This window comes from Dreissena polymorpha, chromosome 16 (genome assembly GCF_020536995.1).
Source record: "Dreissena polymorpha isolate Duluth1 chromosome 16, UMN_Dpol_1.0, whole genome shotgun sequence".
NCBI lineage: Eukaryota > Metazoa > Mollusca > Bivalvia > Myida > Dreissenidae > Dreissena > Dreissena polymorpha.
Genome location: NC_068370.1, coordinates 26,168,176 through 26,192,814, shown reverse-complemented (window position 1 = coordinate 26,192,814; position 24,639 = coordinate 26,168,176). Strand labels below are relative to the sequence as shown.

Sequence of the window (24,639 nt, the reverse complement as noted above, 5' to 3'; positions counted from 1 at the left end):
GAAAGTTTCAGCCCTTTTAAAGATTCTTGAGGCTATATTCCATGAGTTTCTCATGCTTTTTATGCTTGACTGCATTCTATCTCTTCTCTCATATACAGGTGTCCCTTAGCGCCAATATTTTATTATCCCTTGTATAAACATTAGATTGAGCTTAACCATTTCACAGATGAGTTAACACAAACAATTGAATACTAAATACATCTCTGCGCCACTACTGTGTATCTCTATGCGCCACTTTGATTTTTTTTATATCATTTGGCAGGTTATTTACTTACCTCCCTTTAAAGATTATTACTTCCCTTGGATTTGTTTTTTTGACCTTTGACCTTGAAGGATGACCTTGACCTTAACCTTTAACCACTCAAAATGTGCAGCTCCATGAGATACACATGCATGCCAAATATACTGTATCAAGTTGCTATCATCAATATTGCAAAAGTTATGGCCAATGCACCATACCGGGGGGCATAAAAATAACTGAAAATCTCTGACCCGGCCCCGCCCCAACCCCCATAACTTTTGACCAAGGGTTCAGATCAAAATTCCATCACTGTCATCGTCGCACATATGCTCATAGCTTCCATTGTATGTAAGTTTCAAGGTTCTAGTGTTAATAGTGTAGGAGGAGCAGGTGGCCAGGACGGATGGATAGACGGACAGGCGGACAGACGCACATCAATACAATATCCCCTCTTTTTCTCCGAAAAACGTGGGGATAATAAGAAACAAATCGTAACCATAACACAACTTAAAGAAAGGGTGAACCTAGTGTATATTTATATGTGGACGTTACAGTTGTTTTGCCTGGTGATCGAACAAGAAGAAATATAGTAACATTATCATCAACCTTATAGTCTTACGTTTATTATTTATAATCCATACACGGAAACATGACTCGCCATCCCGACAAGTCTATTACAGTGCGCGCATGCACATAAAATGTAAACAAATGAGGTTCGAGAAGAGGTACTTTAACGATAATAATAACACAATATACAATACATAATCTCTGCATTGAGTGTGCATTTTTTTTTACTAAAACCATGAAACTGAGAATACAATGGCATTGATATCACTTATAAAATTCTTATTTATTAATTTACATATCGATTCCGTTGAATACACATGATGCTCATATATGCAAAATCTATTTTAAAACTTGATTTTTGCTGTCACCAGGCTTAGATTCTGAACGAGCACGAACATGTCTTTGGAATTCCGCCGGTTGCAGAAATCATTATGTCAACATATGTCAAGATGGGAAAAGGGTCTATGTATATTAAATAGCACAGTGAAATCAAGTAATGGTAATGTATATCTTCCATTTCTAAGGTTACTTTGAACAAAAACTAGAGAACAAGTTTGTTTACAACCGGAAGTTGGTGCCGATCGCTAAACAAATGCGAAGCGACCAAGTCTAACTGTTTTCTATTAAGAATATCAAATTATAGGGTTTAATAGATATTTTTTAACAAAAACATTTGGGTTAATATATTACGGTTGTTAAAGTATATGTTTCCAGTGCGTGTTGCACAAACTTAAAAAATATCGGAAATATAACCTACGTACCCCTTCTCAAAACATTACATCCAATGTGTATTTTGAATACGCATGCGCAGACACAAAAATTATTTGATTTACGTTTGGCGCGCAACTATTCGTCATGTTTCAAATTCGAACCTTTAGTCTTTACTACTCGGTTGTGTAGTTTCATCATTATTGTAAAGTTTAATTTACTGTAAAGTGCTGATATGAACTCGCATTGAAAATTGTACAGTGACACTGACTGTTTATTTTCATTTAGGAACAAGAGCTTTTGACAGACCACACATTGACAAATCTTTGGAAAGAGCCAATAAAGGGGCCTTTTCACGTTTTGGTAAATTGACAAAATTTTAAAAAGTTGTTTCAGATTCGCAAATTTTCGATTTAGTTATGATATTTGTGAGGAAACAGTAATACTGAACATTTACCATGCTCTAATGTAGCCATTATATGCATCTTTTGACGATTTAAAAACCGGAAAATTATTAAGCGTTGCAACGCGAAACGATTGAATAATTTGGAGAGTTCTGTTGTTGTCGTTATATTTTGTGAAACTACGAGGATTACTTATATATAGCATAAAATACATATTGCATTGTAAGCGGAAAGATAGTCGAGGTGTCTAAGTCGGAGACTTTTTACGCCAGGGCTCCAGAGGTAAGTGGTTCGAGCCCTGCTGAGGGTTCCTTTTTTATTATTGTTTTTATTTTTATTCTTGTTTTTTTTTAATAAAGCTTTTTAGAGCAAATATTTACATTTATCAATAGAAAGCATTTACAGTAATGACAAACTTCAAAACATTCCAAAATCTGTGAAAAGGCCCCCCTTTACGCCCAATTTGACATTATTACCTCTGAAGTTTTTAAAATCTCTCTATTTTCTCCATTTACAAAACAGCAAATAGCCTTGTGATTCGCTGTCGTTAACATGAAGTCAAACTACACTGTGATTAAATGTGCCATGATTTTCAATATAACTTAAAATGTGTAGCTATTAGTCATTTTGTGACATGTACATATCGGGTAATGCAATTTTTCTAGATAAATGATAATTAGTCTAATTTAATCGCGGAAACATTGAAATTTATTGTCCAGAAGTAATTTAACAATAATGTATTCAGACAAAAAGAGGGAGTAGCTATTGGATCGAAACTTGGGAGAAATTATGCCTGTTGTTACATGAGAAAATGGGATGAACAATTATCTGAATACAATAAACAACCAATATTCTATAAACGTTTCATAGATGATGGGTTTGGACTATGGACACATGGAATTGACGAACTCATGAATTTTTTTGACTATGCTAACAAAATACATGAAAACATCAAAGTAGAATTAAGATGGAACACAACACATATAGACTTCCTAGACACAAAAATTCAACTAGAAGATAATAAAATAACAACTGATTTATACTCAAAGCCAACCGATAAACATCAATATGTCCAATATGACTCAGACCATCCAACAAATGTGAAGAAAGCAATACCCTATGGATTAGGAATACGTTTAAAAAGAATATGTTCTGACGAAAACAAATACAGACATCGGAAAAAAGAACTAAAACAGAATCTACAAAAAAGAGGATATCCAAATAAATTTGTAAACCATGAATTATCCCGAGTTGATAATTTAAATAGGAAAGACTTACTTAAGAAAAAAGAAACAAATAGAACAGCCAACAAGAGAGTACCACTAGCTATAACTTATTCTAACAACCTTCCAAATATCCACTCAATAATTCGAAAACATACCGACAAACTATATAAATCAGACAGAATGAAAAATATATTCCCAGACGTACCAATAGTTGCATACAGACGAGATAGGAATATCGGTGACATTTTAGTTCATGGAAAAACAAATAAAGAAATAAACAAACGTTCTCAACTAATACCACAATCGTGTAAAACTAATTGTATAGTCTGTAAAATGTTGAAAAGAGGTTTTCAAAACAACCCAAAAAGCGAAATTCCAAACGAAGCAATAAAACAGAACTGTAACATTTATAACTTGGTGTACGGTATATTTTGTATTAAATGCCAAAAGATGGTATACGTCGGAGAGACAAGCAGATCATTAAAGGAACGTGCCAAAGAACATGAGGCTGACGTGCGGCTACGAAGAAATAAACCGATCTCAGAACATTTCAATGGTGCTGGCCACAGAGTGCAGGATATGGGTGTATCAGTGTTAACACAAATAAGAGACAGTTCCCATTATTACAGACTTATTAAAGAACTGGAATTCATAAAGAAGTTTCAAACACAATCGCCAAATGGACTTAATACAAAAAAATCAACTTGATGTCCTGCTACGGGAAACTATCTTGTAAAAAATATATGTGAAAAACATTTTATAGTAAACATCAACCTAAATGTATGTAAAAATAAGAGTACTTTATGCAATTTATCTTATCCATAATGTGTATATGTTATATAGAATAGCAAGTATATATGATTATTTAATCAAATATCATTATAATATTTTACATAGATATGGATTGAAATAATTAAAGTCATTAAATAAGTTTACCCTATTTAATTAATGATAATAAGTTTAGGTCGATTATAATTACATATGATGATGATTGTTTTATTGTTAAATATCAATTTATTAAATATATAAAGCACACATTTTACATAAGATTAAGACAAAATATGTAAGTGTTTAACGTCATTTCATTTTTGGCGAATTTTTACATTTTTTGGCGCCATTTTAAATAACGCCATTTATGACGTCATCATGTACAACGTCATTTGACGTTTAAAAACATTTTTCTTTGTTATTCAAATTGTGCAGTCAAAAGACGTAAAAATGTAGTTAACATATAATTTCCAATGTTTTGATAAAGGCATTATGCCGAAACGTCAATTAAAGGAGTATAATCAGAGAGTTATAATTATTTAATATCTCTTCGGATAATTCAACTGAGCTAATAATGTATTCGTTCATACTCCAAACTATTAAAAGGTCCGCAAAACAAATTCAAGGCATAATTTGGGTTCTAGCCAAAGTATGTGGTAAAATAGTCTCTTAAAGGGTTTGTGGAAGCGAATTTTAGTATAAAACCCGAAAAACCTGGAAATCTTTTAGGTAAAATCCGGAAAAGGTAAAAATGAATATAAATGCATTATTATTCGTCCGATATGAATTATAATGGCACCGTTGGAAAGAATAACCTCCAAAGTATCTAACGATGAAAACATATTGTATGGCAGGGTCAGGGTCGGTCTGTAAATCGCGGTCTAAATCGGTATATTTTTTTTCGCACACAAAAAATGCCTAATGGAAAACCCGGAAAAGGTAAAAGTGGTTATAAAAACATTATTATTAATTCGATATTAATTATAATGGTACCTTTGTAAAAAAGATCCTCTAACATTTCTAAAGATGTAACAATCTTGTTTGTCGGTATCCAGATTCTGGCTTTGAATCGCGGCCAAAGTTTAGCTCGATTGGTCACTGTCGGCTCGGGTACTACTAACATGTACCCCGGGTACTCTTAAGTATACTTACATGTACCCCGGGTACGGTAAATATACTTAATCGTACCCGGTCGATATTAGACTGTACCCGAGTTGTATTCCCGCCTAAAATCCGATGTCGTAAAACGCGCTACCGATTATCTTAAACAAACTTCTCTTTAAAAAAAACTGCGTCAACATGCTTTGTGAGTATGAGTTTCGATAATATAGAGGCCATTTTACAGAAAATTGACATACATGTGTATATAATTAATTTAAAAAAAATAGCCGACAACGACCGATTTAGCGTTAAATTTCCCGGGTACGTTTTAGTATATTTACCGTACCCGGGGTACATGTAAGTATACTTAAGAGTACCCGGGGTACATGTAAGTAGTACCCGAGCCGACAATGACCAATCGAGCCAAAGTTTACCGATCGATACCGTTTTTTACACAAACCAATATATTGAGGAAAACCCGGAAAAGATAAAAGGGGTTATAAAAGCATCAGTTTTCCAAGCGACCATACATTATTTGGTTCCATTGTAATGATGTTCCTCCGCCGTTTGTAAATACATGTATGTAAAAATATATTGTGACAATTGCATAAAATTACTGCTAATTGCGACCGAAGTTGGTGCATATTTTTATCTTCTTTATTATGACAATCTGTGTTTTAAGTAAAACCCGGATATGATTAAAATGACTATAAAAGCATTATTCATTCGATCTTATGGTAACGTTGTAAAGGGGGTCCTCTTTGGATTCTAAAATATGCAACATTATGGTTTTAAAGTATCAGATTACCATTATTGTTAGCATCCATAGTGATGAAAGGTATCAATTCCATTGAATCATTGCTGAAGTCGCAAATAACATTATTGTCAGCACATGGAAAGCCGATCAACTGATGAATTTCTCAAACTTTTTTTAAAATGGGTTAGTAGGTGTTTATATCAGTAAATATTTTGATGAAAGACATATTACTCAGAATCAACAATAACATCTTCATTTTTCGCACAAATGAATCAAATTTAACAAAACAAACACTTTGATATCAAGATGTGGTACTTGGCTTTAAAGGCTACGTAAATTGTTTCTTTCAAAATTGATGTTGAAGGCGTGCTCGTAGAACGTTCTCGTATCAATAACATCTAGATAAATTCATATGATTTTTTTAATATTAAAATTTCATTAAGGATTTGATAACTGGATGTTATCCGTAAACGAACTCGTCGCTTTAGGTATCCCCAAAACGCTTTACAACTGTAGTACTAAAACTCGAATTTTGTAATATTTGAATCTCAATTTAAAAATTATATCCGAGTTTTTATGCGTGACCTGCTGTTTTCTCATGGTGGTCAGTTGCGCTTAGTAAGTAAGAATTGCACGTTGAATGACACAATAACAGCCCGAACTAGTTGTTAAAAGTCATATTTGACCTTTTTGATATCAAATAGTGACGCTTCATTTTAAATGAGGGAGACAGGTGTAACATGCCACTCGTCGTAGTATGATTGATGCCATGACATAATGAATAACAATGTTCCAATCAGGACATGCTCGGACGCACGCATGCACACACACGCGATCATTGTGAGTATTATATCGAACTTTCCTTAACCGGAAATGCCAGTATAGTACTCTCTGTTAGCATTAGTCCGTTTCGGCAGAGAATTTTTGAAATAGAAAGGATGTTCACATTCCAATTAGAATACCGGTACTCATATTCACACGAGCAACAACTTCTAATACAGCTTTTAAAGCAAGATTTTGCAATGCTGTCTCTTTTGACTCCTCCAAATGATCTGCATTGCACCAGTTTGATGAACTTGTTAACATGAAACTTGCCGGTACATAAAATGTATTTTAAATTAACCAAAATGTTTTTTCTAGGTTTAGCAATATATACCAGTTGGAATGCAAAGCAACATTTGTAAAGCAATAAAATAACCATTTTGAAACAAAATATCCATACTTAAAATGTGCAGAAAATGCATAGTTGTGGCGATTATATTTGTATGTGTGCTTATTTCTTTTTCATACGGGGGCGTGGATGTGTGATAAACAGCAAGCCTCGCCGTTATTTTATTTATGAGTCTCTACTTATAAATAACACATCGATGGAACAGTAATTTTCCATTTATGTAGCAGTAATTATTCATTTATGCACTTTTCACTCTGTATCAGGTAGATAGATAAATCGGAAAACAGGGTTTGGGCAGTGAGATTTCAACAAAAGCACAGACTTTCAATAAACGCACATGTGCGTTAATCTTTCATCGTAGTCCCCACTGAAATGCATCACAATGTTACAGGCACAAATAGAATACTGGAAATATTCACAAAAGGCAAGAGTGGGATCGCCAAATGCATTTAAACCAGAGGAGAAGGAACTGTTTAGAAATAGGCGTTACTTTCAGAATTTTTTAGTAGAATTTAACCTATCTATCCGATTAATTTTAGCCGCAAACAAGCAACACTTGCAACACTTGTTTGTAAGGGAAAAAAAAGAGACGGAGAAAAAAATAAATAACGATTATATTGATAACATGGAAATGGAGTGAAACTATTCAGTGACAATGTGTAGGTTTGCTTCAGTCTTAAACTCTAGACTGTCCACTGTCACTGACAGACTATGTCACAGAGACTCAGAGTGTCTATTCAGACTCTTGACTCTTGTTTTATTTGAGTAAGACTTAATTAAAAAGACTTGTTTACACTGGGGATTTTATCCAGGGAGATATATATTGCAAATAAGAAACATTAATTAAAGGTACTTGCATTTTTTGGCACTTGTAATACACAACATTTACAAAATATACTATCGTGTATCGAGTGGTAAAGGAAACGGTAATGTAACGACTCGCCCCCTTAACGACTCGCCCCATAACAACTCGCCCCATGTTTTATAACGACTCGCCCACCTATATAGGTGGGGCGAGTCATTATATAGGTGGGGCGAGTCGTTATAAAACATGGGACGAGTCGTTAGTAATTCAAGGAAACAAGTAAAAGAATTTCTGAATTGATGCAATAAACTATTTACCTCCAAAGAATTATTAATTCCTGTTATATCCATGTCTAAATAGTTTATTTACAGCATGTTTAACCACGCAAAGCTGATAATTCCATACTAGTCCATATAAACGGACTCCCAGAGCCTTTGGCTTTGATAATATTTGCAATGATGGCTCTGGGAGTCCATATGCAACCCTTCATAAACACAATTGCAGTTCTTGGCAGAGATTCCATATTAAGGAAAGCTATGAATAAACTTCAAAAAGACGTTGAATTTACCTGAATATCAGCCTACAGTCATTATCCTTTTCATGCAACCTAAACAACACAACGATGTTTCAACACACTATTCTTGCTGACATTTTCATATTTAAATTTGGAACAGTGTCCATTTTCTACATTTTTATTGACATTCTATCGACTTAGGCTACATCGAACATGCAAAAGATTGGTTTACTGCTACCTTACTGATAACGACACTTAATTAAAGTGAGCAACATTTCCAATATGGTTGATAGACCGCAAGAATGATAAGGAAGATTTAAAAAAATATTTTTTTGCTTAAATGGTACCATTTGCATGGGTTTGTGATTTAGACAGGTAAATGCTGATAAGTTTTTGCAGTATCAGTACTCCTTAGCCCTTGCAGTGCAGATAAAATTTTGCACCTGAGAACAATAGACAGCGCATTGCAACTCTCAGCAAACCTTTACCGGTAGGTAATAAAGCTGAGAGTTGAATTATTGCAACAAGTTCCATACACACCCACAATAACATCCAATACGCGCATTGCTTTAATACCTGCAAGCAAGATGTCACTTCCAGAAAGGGAGAGCTCTCAATTGCAATAGGAATTAAGCCAATTAAACTTCAAAATTTGATTCAATGAACTATTAAAAGATTAGATGTTACAAACATCCAATTGTAACAGGGCTATTCCCTCTGAACACCAGTGACCTGTTGACGCGATGTGCTCTCTCTGCTCTTGGGCTAGAATCAACATTGACTTTATGCAACTTTTTCAGGAAATTGAGAAAAAGTATTTTTGTTTAGTGTTATGTTTCCACTACAGTTCTGCAGTCATCAGCTTCACTTTGCAATGTACGCCAAAATTAAATGAAGATGACTAATAAAATGAATGAAAAATTTTGATTATTTTATTAACCAGGTTTTCCGAAGGAAAAAACTGTTTATTATATTGGCGAATGTCGGCGGGCGGGCAGAACAAGCTTGTCCGGGCCTTAACTTTGTCGTTCATTGTGAGATTTTATAATCATTTGGCACATTTGTTTGCCATCATTAGACGGTGTGTCGCGCGAAAGAATTACGTCGATATCTCTTAGGTCAAGGTCACACTATGAGTTCAAAGGTCAAAAATGGCCATAAATGAGCTTGTCCGGGCCATAACTATGTCATTCATTGTGAGATTTTAAAATCATTTGGCACATTTGTTCACCATCATTGGAGGGTGTGCTTGAAAGAATTACGTCAATATCTCCAAAGTCAAGGTCGCCACAACTAAAAATAGATTTATTTTTAAACAAAGGGGGTTAATTATAAACAATCAGTTCATTTTAAGTTGTCTCCCTTTATCAGACTTTTTTCAAATTGAAACCTGGTTTTGTGACAATTTTGTCTCTTGTTTGAAGTAAGATTTTGAATGCAATTATACTTGTTTTTCTTAATATTGGTTGTGTTTATTTTCAAGCGTAGTAATGTTAGTGAAGTAAAATACTCCGAGCCCTTGAGTGTAACGCCATCACGAGAGCTTCGTTCTAAATGTCAACAAAATGTCGATATCAGGATACGCTCAATATCATGGAATCATCCGATATATTTTTAACCTGAGATCAAGACATGAATGATTAAACTCTGCCCATGACAATCCATTACCTGTTATAGATCACCTGTAAATGCCAATAAATTTGAATATTGTGAAAGTATATTTAGGTAATGTAACATTCACAGTCCTGTAATTGGTGATTGATGCATGTGAGTTGTATGTTTAGTGTCTTGATGAGATACCCGTTTACTTTTTTTCAGATATGAAAATTTTGTTTTTTGGCATAGAACTGTATATGCTTGTCCTTGGGGTTGTTTCTGGCCTGGAAGATGGTCGGGAGGACTGGATTGATCCCAATGACATGCTCAACTATGATCCATCTACAAATACAATGCTGAAAAAAGATAAGGTACCATTTCTTGAAATTAGTGTAACAATATCTTGGAAACGGACGTGTCTTGAAATGGTGATTGTTATCTTCAAAATTGTAACGTCATAATAAATTTAATGTAATATTTATGCCCCCCTTCGAAGAAGAGGGGGTATATTGCTTTGCTCATGTCGGTCCGTCGGTCTGTCTGTCGGTCCGCCCACCAGGTGGTTGTCAGACAATAACTCAAGAACGCTTGGGCCTAGGATCATGAAACTTCATAGGTACATTGATCATGACTCGCAGATGACCCCTATTGATTTTGAGGACACTAGGTCAAAGGTCAAGGTCACGGTGACCCGAAATAGTAAAATGATTTCCGTATGATAACTCAAGAACGCTTAGGCCTAGGATCATGAAACTTGAAAGGTAGATTGATCATGACTTGCAGATGACCCCTATTGATTTTCAGGTCACTAGGTCAAAGGTCAAGGTCACAGTGACCCGAAATAGTAAAATGGTTTCCGGATGATAACTCAAGAACGCTTATTCCTAGGATCATGAAACTTGATAGGTAGAATGATCATGACTCGCAGATGACCCCTATTGATTTTCAGGTCACTAGGTCAAAGGTCAAGGTCACGGTGACCTTCCGGATGATAACTCAAGAACGCTTAGGCCTAGGATCATGAAACTTGATAGGTAGATTGAACATGACTTGCAGATGACCCCTATTGATTTTCAGGTCACTAGGTCAAAGGTCAAGGTCACAGTGACCCGAAATAGTAAAATGGTTTCCGGATGATAACTCAAGAACGCTTATTCCTAGGATCATGAAACTTGATAGGTAGAATGATCATGACTCGCAAATGACCCCTATTGATTTTCAGGTCACTAGGTCAAAGGTCAAGGTCACGGTGACCCGAAATAGTAAAATGGTTTCCTGATGATAACTCAAGAATGCTTATGGCTAGGATCATGAAACTTCATAGGTACATTGATCATGAATGGCAGATGACCCCTATTGGTTTTCAGGTCACTAGGTCAAAGGTCAAGGTCACAGTGACAAAAAACATATTCACACAATGGCTCTCACTACAACGGACAGCCCATATGGGGGGCATGCATGTTTTACAAACAGCCCTTGTTATGCCCACCCTTCGAAGAAGAGGGGGTATATTGTTTTGCACATGTCGGTCGGTCCGTCTGTCCGTCGGTTAGTCCACCAGATGGTTTCCGGATGATGACTCAAGAACGCTTAGGCCTAGGATCATGAAACTTCATAGGTACATTGATCATGACTGGCAGATGACCACTTTTGATTTTCAGGTCACTAGGTCAAAGGTCAGGATCACAGTGACTCGAAACAGTAAAACGGTTTCCGGATGATAACTCAAGAATGCTTAAGCCTAGGATCATGAAACTTCATAGGTACATTGATCATGACTGGCAGATGACCCCTATTGATTTTCAGGTCACTTGGTCAAAGGTCAAGGTCACAGTGACTCGAAACAGTAAAATGGTTTCCGGATGATAACTCAAGAATGCTTACGCCTAGGATCATGAAACTTCATAGGAACATTGATCATGACTGGCAGAGACCCCTATTGATTTTCAGGTCAAAGGTCAAGGTCCCAGTGACTCAAAACAGTAAAATGGTTTCCGGATGATAACTCAAGAATGCTTACGCCTAGGATCATGAAACTTCATAGGTACTTTGATAATGACTGGCAGATGACCCCTATTGATTTTCAGGTCACTAGGTCAAAGGTCAAGGTCACAGTGACTCGAAATAGTAAAATGGTTTTTGGTTCCAAAACTTTAACCTTGGTTAAAGTTTGATAACTTTTTATGTCTGTCTGTCCGTCCACCAGATGGCTTCGGGATGATAACTCCAGAACGCATAGGCCTAGGATCATGAAACTTCATAGGTACATTGATAACGACTGGCAGATGACCCCTACATATTTTCAGGTCACTAGGTCAAAGGTCAAGGTCACAGTGACAAAAAACGTTTTCACACAATGGCTGCCAATACAACTGGCAGCCCATATGGGGGGCATGCATGTTTTACAAACAGCCCTTGTTATGTGTCTAATGTAATAAACTTATATGTGTCTTAAAAGACAATAATAGAATCAACAAGACTATTGCCAGGCAAAAAAAGTCCCCTACCGGCTACACCAATGTCAGAAATTTCACCATTTTCAGATTATTTATTGTTTTGTTTCCATAGCAACCACAATTTTTGACATAGGACCAAAATGAAATGACGTGCATAATGTCCATATTGCCAGCTATCCATGTTCCAAGTTTCATGAAAAAATATTAGGAACTTTTAAAGTTATCGTAGGATCCAGAAAAAAACACCATTTTCAGCACTATTTCTAGTCTATTTGTTGCCATAGCAACCACAATTTTTGACGTAGGAACAAAATGAAATGACGTGCATAATGTCCATATTGCCATCTATCCATGTTGAACGTTTCATGAAAAAATATTAAGAACTTTTTAAGTTATCGCAGGATCCAGAAAAAACACATTTTTCAGCACTATTTTTAGTCTATTTGTTGCCATAGCAACTACAATTTTTGACGTAGGAACGAAATGAAATGACAAACATAATGTCCATATTGCCGTCTATCCATGTTTCAAGTTTCATGAGCAAATATTTAGAACTTTTAAAGTTATCGCAGGATCCAGAAAAAAAAAAAACATTATCAGCACTATTTCTAGTCCATTTGTTGCCATAGCAACCACAATTTTTGACGTAGGAACAAAATGAAATGACGTGCATAATGTCCATATTGCCATCTATCCATGTTCCAAGTTTCATGAAAAAATATTCAGAACTCAGGATCCAGAAAACGGACGGACGGACGGAGACAAAACGATAAGTCCCCTCCGGTGAAACCGGTAGGGGACTAATAAATAATAATATTGGTAAATAATAAAATAAATTATTTACTGGTAAATTATTATATTGCTTGGTGGAATGTACTTTGATAAAGTTGTTTGTTATTGTTATTGTAAAATATATTTCTAAATAAACATATGTCTCCTCCACTTATTCTTTAATGATAACAATGCTCTAATAATTTCTTCTAGATGGTTTTCACCAAACAAGCAGGTGTCAATGGTGATGCAGAGACAAAGTCTGTCCATGTAAATACTGACACTGCAGCTGATGCAAGTAAGACCTTACCGGATTGTGAGAATTCTCTTCCATATCCGGACCCTGGTCCAGATTGTCCCGCCTGCCCAACTTCTCCCCCCGCAGCATGCCCCCAGTGTAAATGTGATGCCCAGGACGCTGGGGACAAAGTTGCCATTCCTCTGTTGAGGAAGTATATACTCTCAATTCTGGATCATGTGAAACATGAGGTATGTACATCTGTTATGTGCTCAATTGTTTTACACTATGCTCCTTAATGTCAATTTGGGCTTAATCTAGCCAACAGTTTTAGCCTATAGTTACCACATATTTTTAGCTTTGTTTAATCTCCATAACTCACTCATGAGTAGTTGAGGATGAAACACTTTAAGGTTAATTTCAAGATGTACTGGTACATTGATATATGCTCCTTTTTGTACTTGAGAAATCTCAGGTACAAGGTTATTAATTATAAAAGTGTACTCTAAACATGTTTCTGCACATACACATTGAGTATTTTCCTTCATAGTAGACCTTGGCCTGTACTCATCAACCGATTCTTAGACTTAAGTCTGAAAATTCTTTAAATTGTCATGTACTTTAACTTCTTGATAGTCGACTCTAGCATGGCAGTTGTCACCTTTTATTATACAGTTGTTTTTATACCCCCATTACCATTGGTAATGGGGGCTATATAGGAGTCACTTTGTCGGTTGGTCTGTCCCAAAATTTCATCGCATCTTAACCAAACTTGGTCACAAGTTGTATCTTGATTATGTATAGGTCAAGTTTGAAGATGGGTCATGCCGGGTCAAAAACTAGGTTACGGGGTCACTTAGTGTGTTTTAAACCGAAAGTTTGTCCGGACCATAACTATGTCATTTATCGTTAGATTTTAAAATAACTTGGTACATTTGTTCACCATCATGGGACGGTGTGTCGCCTGAAAAAAGTATGTTGATATCTCCAAGGTCAAGGTCACAGTTGGATTTCAAGGATCAAATGCTTGTCCGGGCCATAACTTTATCATTTATTGTGAGATTTTAAAATCATTTGGCAAATTTGTTCACCATCATGGGACGGTGTGTCGCGCGAAAGAATAACGTCAATATCTCCAAAGTCAAGGTCACACTTTGAGTTTCAAAGGTCAAAACTGACCATAAATGAGCTTGTCCGGGCCATAACTATTCATTGTGAGATTTTAAAATCATTTGGCATATTTGTTCACCATCATTGGACGGTGTGTCGCGCGAAAGAATAATGTCCATAACTCCAAGGTCAAGGTCACGCTTTGAGTTCAAAGGTCAAAAATGGCCATAAATGAGCTTGTGTGTGCACCATCATTGGACGGTGTGTCGCGCGAAAGAATTACGTCAATAACTCCAAGGTCAAGGTCACACTTTGAGTTCAAAGGTCAAAAATGGCCATAAATGAGCTTGTCCGGGCCATAACTATGTTGTTCATTGTGAGATTTCAAAATCATTTGGCACATTTGTTCACCATTATTGGACGGTGTGTCGCGCGAAAGAATTATGTCAATATCTGCAACATCAAGGTCACACTGTGAGTTCAAAGGTCAAAAATGGCCATAAATGATTTTGTCTTGGCCATAACTATGTCATTTATTGTGAAATTTAAAAAATACCTGGTACATTTGTTCACAATCATTGGACGATGTGTCATGCAAAAGAATTATGTCGATAACTCAAAGGTCTAGGTCACACTTGGAGTTCAAAAGTAAAAAAATGGCCATAAATTTGGACGGTATGTCATGCGAAGAATTCAAGAGTTCAAAGGTCGAAATGGCCATAAATGATAATGCGGCACGTGGGGGTATACGTCACGTCTGTGACAAATCTCTAGTTTTTACAACAATATGTTGATGATATATGCCCACCCCTGAGAATGGGTTGATGAATATGGGCCCTGATTTTGGCTATTAAGATACATTTTTATGTCTATGAATAAGTTTGGAGATGCTACATAATTATATACAATTATTATTTCAATATTTTAGTTGCCCAGCGCGGGTACCCAAGACTATGTCATGCACATTTCATTGTCAGCCAGTCAGGTTACAATCCTAGAGAAATTTACCAAGGGAGGTGATCAAAAACATGTACATGATGTGCATGAAATCCTGTCAGGCATGATCGGTCTTGTGGCGTCTTCGCAACTAGGTGCCATAGAAAAAACTGCATTGTGGACGGAGGATAAGATTGGACTCAAGTTGGACAGGCTTGTTCAGGTATCAGTTATTTTGCCTTTGTAATGCGAGAGCCATTATTATCCCTAGCTGAATGGCGTAGGGAAAGAGAAATGGTAGGCGTCGATTTGTCTGTGTATGCATGCTTAGGTCTGTCATCCTCTAATATGCGCAGCTCGTCCATTTTGCTTGCCTATTTCGTCAAAGTTTACAGAATGGTTATTTCAAAGAGGTGCAGTGCATGTTTTCAAGGTTTCCCAATCGAGTAATTTTTATTTCACGTAAGCTGTTACGATCATTATAAGGGTGACGTCATACAAAAATGGTATTTATTAATTTATAAGCGCATTTGTGAAATCTCATTTTTTGTATGATCATGTTTAAACATCCTTTTTGTCAGTTTGTAAACATTTGTCTTGGGTGATTTTTTGTTGCAGTGGCTATTTATAATAAAAATGTTGCTCACTTATCATAAAGGACATAGCAATTATTCCCGTTGTTTCTATTGTTCACAGTTCGTCATGTTATTCTTAGTGAATAGCAGTGGATATTAATAATATAATGACGGTCCCATATTGTAAATGACATAATTACCATTCTTGTTGTTTCTATTGTTTGCAGTTCGTCATGTTGTTCACGCTGGCGTCCATCATACTGCTGATAGAGCTGAAGCTGCAGATACCCTGGCGTCGTCGAGTCAGTCAGCTCATAGTGCTCATGTTTGTCATCAGTATCCCGTGGACGTGGTTCGAGCTTTACAAGGTAGGCCAATTGCATGTGCATAAAGCATCATCCCGGATTAACCTGTGCACATTGTACAAGCTAATCTGGGATGAGACTTTAAGCACATATATTAAACCCTTTTTTTCCGAATTGCAGCTTTCTGCATTTATGGTTTGTTTTGTTCAAAGGAAGTCACTTCTTATCGAATATCCAGTTTAGTCAGAAAGGGTTATCTCTAATAACGCTTGTGGGCTGCACAGGCTAAGTTAAACAACGTTTTCTAAAAGTGAGGCTCAAATATGATTGCCTGTTTAGCAAACATAAGCTAAGTTTGCCAAAAGAAAATTGTGACCTTTCACTGAGTATTCAAACCAAATGTATTTATAATAAAACAAAAGTATTTTTAAGACACCAAAAGTATTTATAATGAACAGAAGTATTTATAATGAACCAACAGTATTTATAATGTACCAAAAGTATTTATAATGAACAAAAAGTTTTTATAATGACCTATTTCAGCAAGCAGAGATCAAGCAGCACACCATGGCAACAAAGTCCATCCCATCTGAGTGTAGCAATGAAGGACAGGACGTGTGGTCCACTTTGAAGTCCTATTTCACATTCCAGGATGACAAGTGTCATGAGTACTATGAACACCTCATGATAGACCCTTTAATAAAGGTTCCACCTACAAAGGTATGCTCTTCTATAGGAGCCTCACTCTGGGATAATGGGGTTTAATGTATGTGTGTAAAGTGTTGCTCCAGATTAGCCTGTGCAGTCCAAACATGGAAATCAGGGGTTGTATTCCAGAAACATCTTAAGTCATTTCTTAAATACTTTCACTTAAGTTCAAAATTACAATGTTTTGTATTTCTTTACTAAATAAAGACATGCATGTTGTTTTGGTATTCCTCAAATTACAGTGACATAATGATGTTATTTTGATGTAATTTTCGATGCCTCACTATTGCTGTATGAAATGAAAAACTTAAAAAAAAATCCCAATTTAAGGATAATAATAAAGTTTTACTTAAGATGCTTCTGGAATACCACCCCAGGAACAACACTTTTTGCCTAAATTGTATTTTTGTTAAGAAGGTACTTCTGTAAAAAAAAAATGCAGCAAAACTGGAAAGTTTCGTTTCTGATTAGGCTGTGCAAAGAGCACAGGTTTATGTGAGAAAACACTTTACTCGCATGCATCAAGTCCCATTTTCATAGAGCAAGGCTTGTATCATGTTATGATTGGTCGTATGTGGTAATTGACGAGTCCATGTCTGTCAGAATATTGAAATTAACTCACAACATAAGCCAATCATTGTGTCCAATGTGTCCCATCCCCAGGCATCATGAAGACTGGTCACGTTGGAGCCGTCTGCCGTCCCATCAGTGACACAGTTTAATATCTCATTCAGAAATAGAGACCGATTACTGTCTGGTATTTTACTGATCATCGGGCTGGTGCCTGGCCGTTGACAGCATGGTTACAAGGTCATTTTGTAGCATTGTCCGGAGTATTTTTCAGTCTCACTTAATGTTTATGTCCCTGGTCTGATGTCGGGTAAAATTTTAAGTGAGACTTAAAATTAATCCAGACGCCGCCCGATGCTACAAAATGAAACAGTTTCCGTGCAATCATCGGCCGGGCACGAGCCGAATGGGTGCAAAAATAAGACGTCTGCTGATAGGACGATGATCAGTATCTATTTATGACTGAGGTTCAAATATTTTTTACAAAAGCACATGTGATTGTATAACAACTACTAGTTTCAGTTTATTAAATATTTACATGCATCCTAAACAAAAGACTCGATATGTTTCAGAAAGGCACCTATTAAATTATAATAAACAAAATTGTAAACAAAATGCTACCAATGCAAATAAATATCTTTCAATACCATTCACATACAATCAACACAACATGCACCATTTGTACCTTTCCATTTCAGGCTATAGGAGTAACGTTTGTTCGTTTCTTCGTTGCTCCACTGAAAGACGTAGGAAGTGCAATAAGTGAATTCATCCGGGCCCTTCTCATCGACCTTCCCCTGACCTTGTATCCGGTTGCCATAGCTCTCGTGTCAGGGTTTTTCTTCATGTTTCTCTTCATGTGGTTTGGCTACAGCATACGTCTGCCGTTTTTCTTGACAATCGAGCGAAGCCCAGCTCTTGTTACCGGGGGTAACCAACAGTTGCAGCAGGCCATCGAAGAAAATAGTAGGCAGACATTGGCCCAGGTAAACTATTTGTTATCAAAGGACTGTATGACATTAAAGTTACTTATTTATGCCTATGGAAGCACGATTCTAGTAAACATGCACATACGATGTTAAATCAGATATGTTTTATTTACATTTTGTTCTTCATTATTGTCATTCATGTATTTCACACACATTAACACATTTGATCCCATGACACCTACTCAGACAGTCATGGATTGTCAATTTTCAGACTTGTTTATACAAATTAAAAAAATATACAGGAAAAGTGTATATAAATGTGTTCTCTTAACTGTTTCTTTCAAATCTCAAAACAGATGACAAATGTGTGCACATTTTTTTTGCTTTAGTGCTTTTGTCTAATTCCTATCATGCTTTTGATCATATAAAAAACTTCTAGGGTAGTATATTCAATGACTTTATGAGTGATTCTTATGGAACTGTGCTCAGCTTTCAATTTTATTTTCAACTTGTTAGTAAAATGTTTGATTATGCAGTTGGTTATCTTCTGCTTGCTTGCTTTCCTAATAAAAAAAACACAAAACACAAATACCTGTAATGGTTTTAGCATGATGATGTTGTATCTGCCTCACAAGTGTATATGTGCTTCACTCTGGGAAAACAGGGTGTAATGCATGTGCATAAAGTGTCCTCCCAGATTGGCCTGTGTGGATTAGCCAGTCTGCACAGGCTAATCAGGGTCGACACATTCTGCCTGAACTGGATTGAAGCTAGGAAGGGACTTCCTTTCAATGAAAAATACAATAAAATTTAAAGTGTTGTTCCTGATAAGCCATGCATTAAGCCTCATATCTTCAGAGCCAGGTTCATATCATACTTTTTTATGCCCCCCTCGAAGAAGAGGGGGTATATTGCTTTGCACATGTCGGTCGGTCTGTCGGTCAGTCCATCCACCAGGTGGTTTCCGGATGATAACTCAAGAACGCTTGGGCCAAGGATCATGAAACTTCATAGGTACATTGATCATGACTCGCAGATGACCCCTATTGATTTTCAGGTCACTAGGTCAAAGGTCAAGGTCACGGTGACCCGAAATAGTAAAATGGTTTCCGGATGATAACTCAAGAACGCTCAGGGTTAGGATCATGAAACTTGATAGGTAGATTGATCATGACTCGCAGATGACCCCTATTGATTTTCAGGTCACTAGGTCAAAGGTCAAGGTCACAGTGACCCGAAATAGTAAAATGGTTTCCGGATGATAACTCAAGAACGCTTAGGCCTAGGATCATGAAACTTGATAGGTAGATTGATCACGACTCGCAGATGACCCCTATTGATTTTCAGGTCACTAGGTCAAGGTCACAGTGACCAGAAATAGTAAAATGGTTTCCGGATGATAACTCAAGAACGCTTATGCCTAGGATCATGAAACTTTGTAGGTAGATTGATAATGGCTGGCAGATGACCCCTATTGATTGTCAGGTCACTAGGTCAAAGGTCAAGGTCACGGTGACCCGAAATAGTAAAAATGGTTTCCGGATAACTCAAGAACGCTTATGCCTAGGATCATGAAACTTGATAGGTAGATTGATCATGACTCGCGGTTGACCCCTATTAATTTTCAGTTCACTATATCAAAGGTCAAGGTCACGGTGACCTGAAATAGTAAAATGGTTTCCTGATGATAACTCAAGAACACTAATGGCTACGATCATGAAACTTCATTGGTATATTGATCAGGACTCGCAGATGACCCCTATTGAATTTGAGGTCACTAGGTCAAAGGTCAAGGTCATTGTGACCCGAAATAGTAAAATGGTTTCCGGATGATTACTCAATACGCTTATGCCTAGGATCATGAAACTTCATAGGTACATTGATCATGACTCGCAGATGACCCCTATTGTTTTTGAGGTCACTAGGTCAAAGGTCAAGTTCACGGTGACCGGTAATAGTAAAATGGTTTCTGGATGATAACTAAAGAAGGCTTATTCCTAGGATCATGAAACTTGATAGGTAGATTGATAATGACTCGCAGATGCCCCCTATTGATTTTCAGGTCACTAGGTCAAAGGTCACGGTGACCCGAAATAGTAAAATGGTTTCCGGATGATAACTCAAGAACGCTTATGACTAGGATCATGAAACTTCATAGGTACATTGATCATGACTGGCAGATGACCCCTATTGATTTTCAGGTCACTAGGTCAAAGGTCAAGGTCACAGTGACAAAAACATACTCACACAATGGCTGTCACTACAACGGAGAGCCCATATGGGGGGCATGCATGTTTTACAAACAGCCCTTGTTCCTCCTTGCTTTATGCCTAACCCTAAAAATGCTTCAGATTCTGAACACTATTCCTGTATTGTTTCAGCTGGAGAAATTGCAAAGCCATCTTGATGCCACTGAGAAGCAGCTGTCAGAAAGGTTGCAGAGTTTGCAGCAGGTTCAGCAGGCGGCCATTGAGTACAACTGTTCCTCCCAGGGGTCATATCCTTCACCCAGTCTCCCAGGGTCAAGGTCAGGTGTTTTGGTGGCCCCAATTACACCGCCAGCTAGCCCAACAAAACACTCGAATATACCAAAGTTGTCAAACAACTTACATAAAAGGTGTTCTCCTTTCAAAGCCAGTAAAACACAATTAGGAATGTCCGAAGATCATATTGAAGGTCAAAGGTCAATTTTTGCCCCATCCTCAAGGTCATCACCGCGGAAACAAGCTAGACTGGTGCAGTCGTGCGATAATCTCGGTGCTGATGGTGAGAATGTGGATGGTAGTGAACGTGATTTGAGTCCAAATGAGAAAAGAGAGGATAAAGAGAATACTAATGCAGCGTCTGATTTTGTACATGTTGAAACGGTGGGTTGTGAGGATTGTTCTGATCACGAGTAAGACTTAACTAATAAATTAAATGATAATTTGTCCATTGAAAGCGAAATGTGCCTTAAAGTTGTCATTCCTTTACATACACTCATTATGAAACATTGGGTATATAATCTGATAACTACTGTTTATTGTGGTGTATTTGTTTTCTATATTTTTTTCTGCAACTTGTTTATTATTTTGCTTCTGTAGATTGTGGTGTACTTAATATGTTATATTCCCATTATTACTGTACGGGTGCATAATTAATGAAAAAGTAAAACTATGTTTCTAATGTCTGAGTCATTGAGAAAGCATAATCAGCTTCATAAATTTCTTGCTATACACGTACCTGTTAAAACATAACAGAAAACATAAGATTAAAGAAGTTACTTTACATAAGTTAATCTGCCAAAATAAATGGTGGTTTTTATTAATAGTTATATGAAATTAACAACAGATGCTACAGGGCAAAGCTTTGATAATTTTTCATAAATAATTTGACAAACTTCGCATTTGCTTGTGTCTAATGTAGTGTTGTTCAGTTTAAGGCGGTGTCAGTATTAATTTATATTTCGGAGATTCTTTTGATTAAACTAGGGAACACTGGGAGCACTACCCTTGAAAATCTCACAAATAAAATGTGCCTTGATCTGGCTAAAATGGGCTTAATGCTTGTGTGCGCTCTGTCCTCCTAGATTGGCCTGTGCAGACTGCACAGGCTAATTTTTGATGACACTTTTCATCAGCATTTAGTCCAGTTTTGCAAGAACACTGCTCAAATAGCAGGACTTCAGAAAACCTTACATGGCTTTCATTGATTCTCTTTCTGCAATCTGCTGCTTTTCACTACAACTAAAACCACGCAAAGTATAAATTATAATGGTTTGTGCAATTTATGTTTTCATGTTAAATAAATTCAGGGATTTTATTTTGCTTCATTTGAAACATTCATATTATGTTTAATGCTTGTAAGTCTCAAACACGGTAGACCGCTGGGCTGGTTATACTTTAAACACTGTTTTCCCATTTTGCATGTTTCCCCAATATTTATGTCATTACCATTATCAACAAGTTAATTTTCAAGTATTGCTTGTTTTAATTTTAATTATCTTTTTCCAAATTGTAAATTCATTTTCTTTAAAATGAATATCACAAATATTCCAATGCAATTAATTAGATTTTCAATATTAATATGAACGGTTGTGAATAAATTTCAACATTTCAAATACTGTTTATAGTTTTCAAAGGAATGACACAAGAATATTTATAAGCTGTTGTTCGCTATTGATGTCATTTAATATCCAAGGTAGCGTATCATCCGTTGTGTGTCAACTTTAGCTTATAACCATTAAAGAGGACACATTGTTTATACAATCTTGATGAAACTTTGTAAGAATGTTTATATGGAAAATATAAGGCCAAATTTGCAATGCGTCCAAAAACTTCATCGCCTGGTAAAATGTAAAATAAAACCTTTTTTACACTATAGAGGCAATATGTATACCGCTATCTTGAGGAAACTTTGCCAAAATGTTTATCTTGGAAAAATCTAGGCCAGGTTCAAATTTGGATCATACGTGTCCTATTACTAAGTAACTTGGTCAAAACTCACAAAAACTTTGTTACCACTTGAAAGGCAACATTTATGACAGAGTCTTATTGAACTTGGTCAGAATATTTATATTTACATCATTTACTTTGAGGTCAAAAACTAGGCCACCAGGTCAATTATTTGGCAATTGGTACGACTTGAACTCTGGTGATCGCTTTTGCGCCATTCGGGCCTTCTTGTTTTCAGCTCACATGAGCACAACACCTTCATTGTTAGTGTTTGTGAACACCTTTCGTCTGTTGTGCATATTTAATTGCCAATGTTTATTTTTTTAATACACAAGAGATTCATTGCAAAATATTAATGAAATCTGGTCAGAACCTTTTTCCCAATCATATTCAATCAAGTTTGAAACTGGGTCGCATGGGGTTAAAAACTAGGTCACTAGATCAACTTAATTAGAAAGCTTGAGAACACTAGAAGTTGTTTATTTTTCAAACTTACTTGAAACATCTTTCCTTATAATAGTTTTGCCAAGTTTACAACTGGATCATGTGTTATCAATTAAAAAGGTCACTACGTCAAATAAAAGTTTGTTAACTCTCTTTCCTTATGTTTGCTCAATCTTCATGAAACTTGGTCAGAACATGTCTCCCAATTCTATCTCAACATAGTTTTAAACTGGGGTCAACAAGTAAGTAAATTGAAAGATTAAGTGGGGCAGAAATTTGTCCTAATGAAATATTAACCCAGTTTGAGAGTCATGTTGGATAAAAATTCTAGTGAATTGGTCAAATTCAAGGAAAACTTTGTAAGCGCACATTTTTGTGCATCCTTTGATGGAATGTGAGTACATTTGTCCTGTTTTGGTACAAAAAAATACTGTAAGTCATATTAAAAAAAAAACTGTAAACATTCTATTTATCACATTAATGTGTGCTTGTACTCAAATAAAGATCTCCATTTAAACTTTCTTGGCCTATTATCATGAAAGTACTTCTTTCAAAATGCAGTCCCAATTTCTCAGAATTAACATTTTTCTCAATATTTGTTTAGATGACCTTAATCATGCTCAATTTGGTGTTCACCATTTTTTTTTTAGTTTGAGTCTGACTTAAACCTGAGATTGAGGAGGAAATATCCTTGTAAATATATAAATTTGAGATTGTTTGTGCACTGACCAACATTCTCAATACTGAGTTGAGTGGAAACTCAAAACTCATCCTCTTAGTTGATCTAAAAAAGTGAGAATGTTCATGATGGAGAGCTCAAAAATTGAGAATGTTCATGATGGTCAGTCCATGTGCGTACATTGTTAGTATTTGTATTGCGTTCTAGTTGGCATTTTTGTACCGTTACTGTGATATTTGACATTTATTTGGAATATTTCATGTCATTTCTTGGATAATCATGCTCTTCATAGCACTACAAATGTGATTGTGTGCTTCACTGTCCTGTCATGTTTTCATGCATTTATGGTAGTCTAAATCATAGATATTTTTGTAATAAACTACAGCATACAATTCTCTGGTTTGTTATTGCAGTCTTTTTTGTACCAGGGTATTAGTTTAATGTATTATTTAGACCTAAGTAAGTTTCTGAGTCAGCTAGATTATCAGAAATGGTTTGGTTAAGCTTGTTACCAAGGAATGGTTTTACAGATTTCATTCATGCATGTATTCCCTATGTTAAAATGACCCCAAAAGCCAACTTTGGAAATTCTAATTGAAATTTGTCAAAATTAGGATCCATTTTGTG

At 36.2% G+C, this 24,639-nt stretch overlaps 3 protein-coding genes across 11 annotated transcripts in view; 2 read left to right on the top strand and 1 right to left on the bottom strand.

Moving 5' to 3' along the window:
• Positions 1–1,611, bottom strand: part of LOC127862414 (SCL-interrupting locus protein homolog) — a 36,680-nt gene extending 35,069 nt beyond the window's left edge. For 2 of the 6 annotated variants that reach the window (XM_052401513.1, XM_052401517.1), the window contains exon 1: positions 1,570–1,611. The gene's annotated coding sequence lies outside the window, so the exon portion shown is untranslated. Of the gene's footprint in view, positions 1–860; positions 1,318–1,373; positions 1,502–1,569 lie in introns of those variants that run through there. The other 4 variants (XM_052401514.1, XM_052401518.1, XM_052401519.1 and 1 more) reach the window with 3 other exon arrangements.
• The window catches only part of LOC127862417 (mediator of RNA polymerase II transcription subunit 26-like), a 312,703-nt gene that overhangs the window by 49,174 nt on the left and 238,890 nt on the right, over positions 1–24,639 (top strand). The gene's annotated exons all lie outside the window — the stretch shown is intronic.
• LOC127862418 (chloride channel CLIC-like protein 1) lies at positions 1,176–24,404 on the top strand. Of its 4 annotated transcripts, none has more exons than XM_052401526.1 (8): positions 1,176–1,307; positions 10,081–10,229; positions 13,299–13,574; positions 15,362–15,592; positions 16,172–16,312; positions 16,793–16,969; positions 18,226–18,513; positions 20,838–24,404. In XM_052401526.1, exons 1-8 carry the CDS (start codon positions 1,205–1,207, stop codon positions 21,354–21,356), a joined length of 1,884 nt encoding a protein of 627 aa, XP_052257486.1. In that variant the 5' UTR covers positions 1,176–1,204; the 3' UTR covers positions 21,357–24,404. The 4 variants fall into 4 exon arrangements, with proteins under 4 accessions (XP_052257486.1, XP_052257488.1, XP_052257490.1 ...); XM_052401528.1 differs by lacking the exon at positions 1,176–1,307 and adding an exon at positions 7,490–7,602; XM_052401530.1 differs by lacking the exon at positions 1,176–1,307 and adding an exon at positions 7,496–7,708.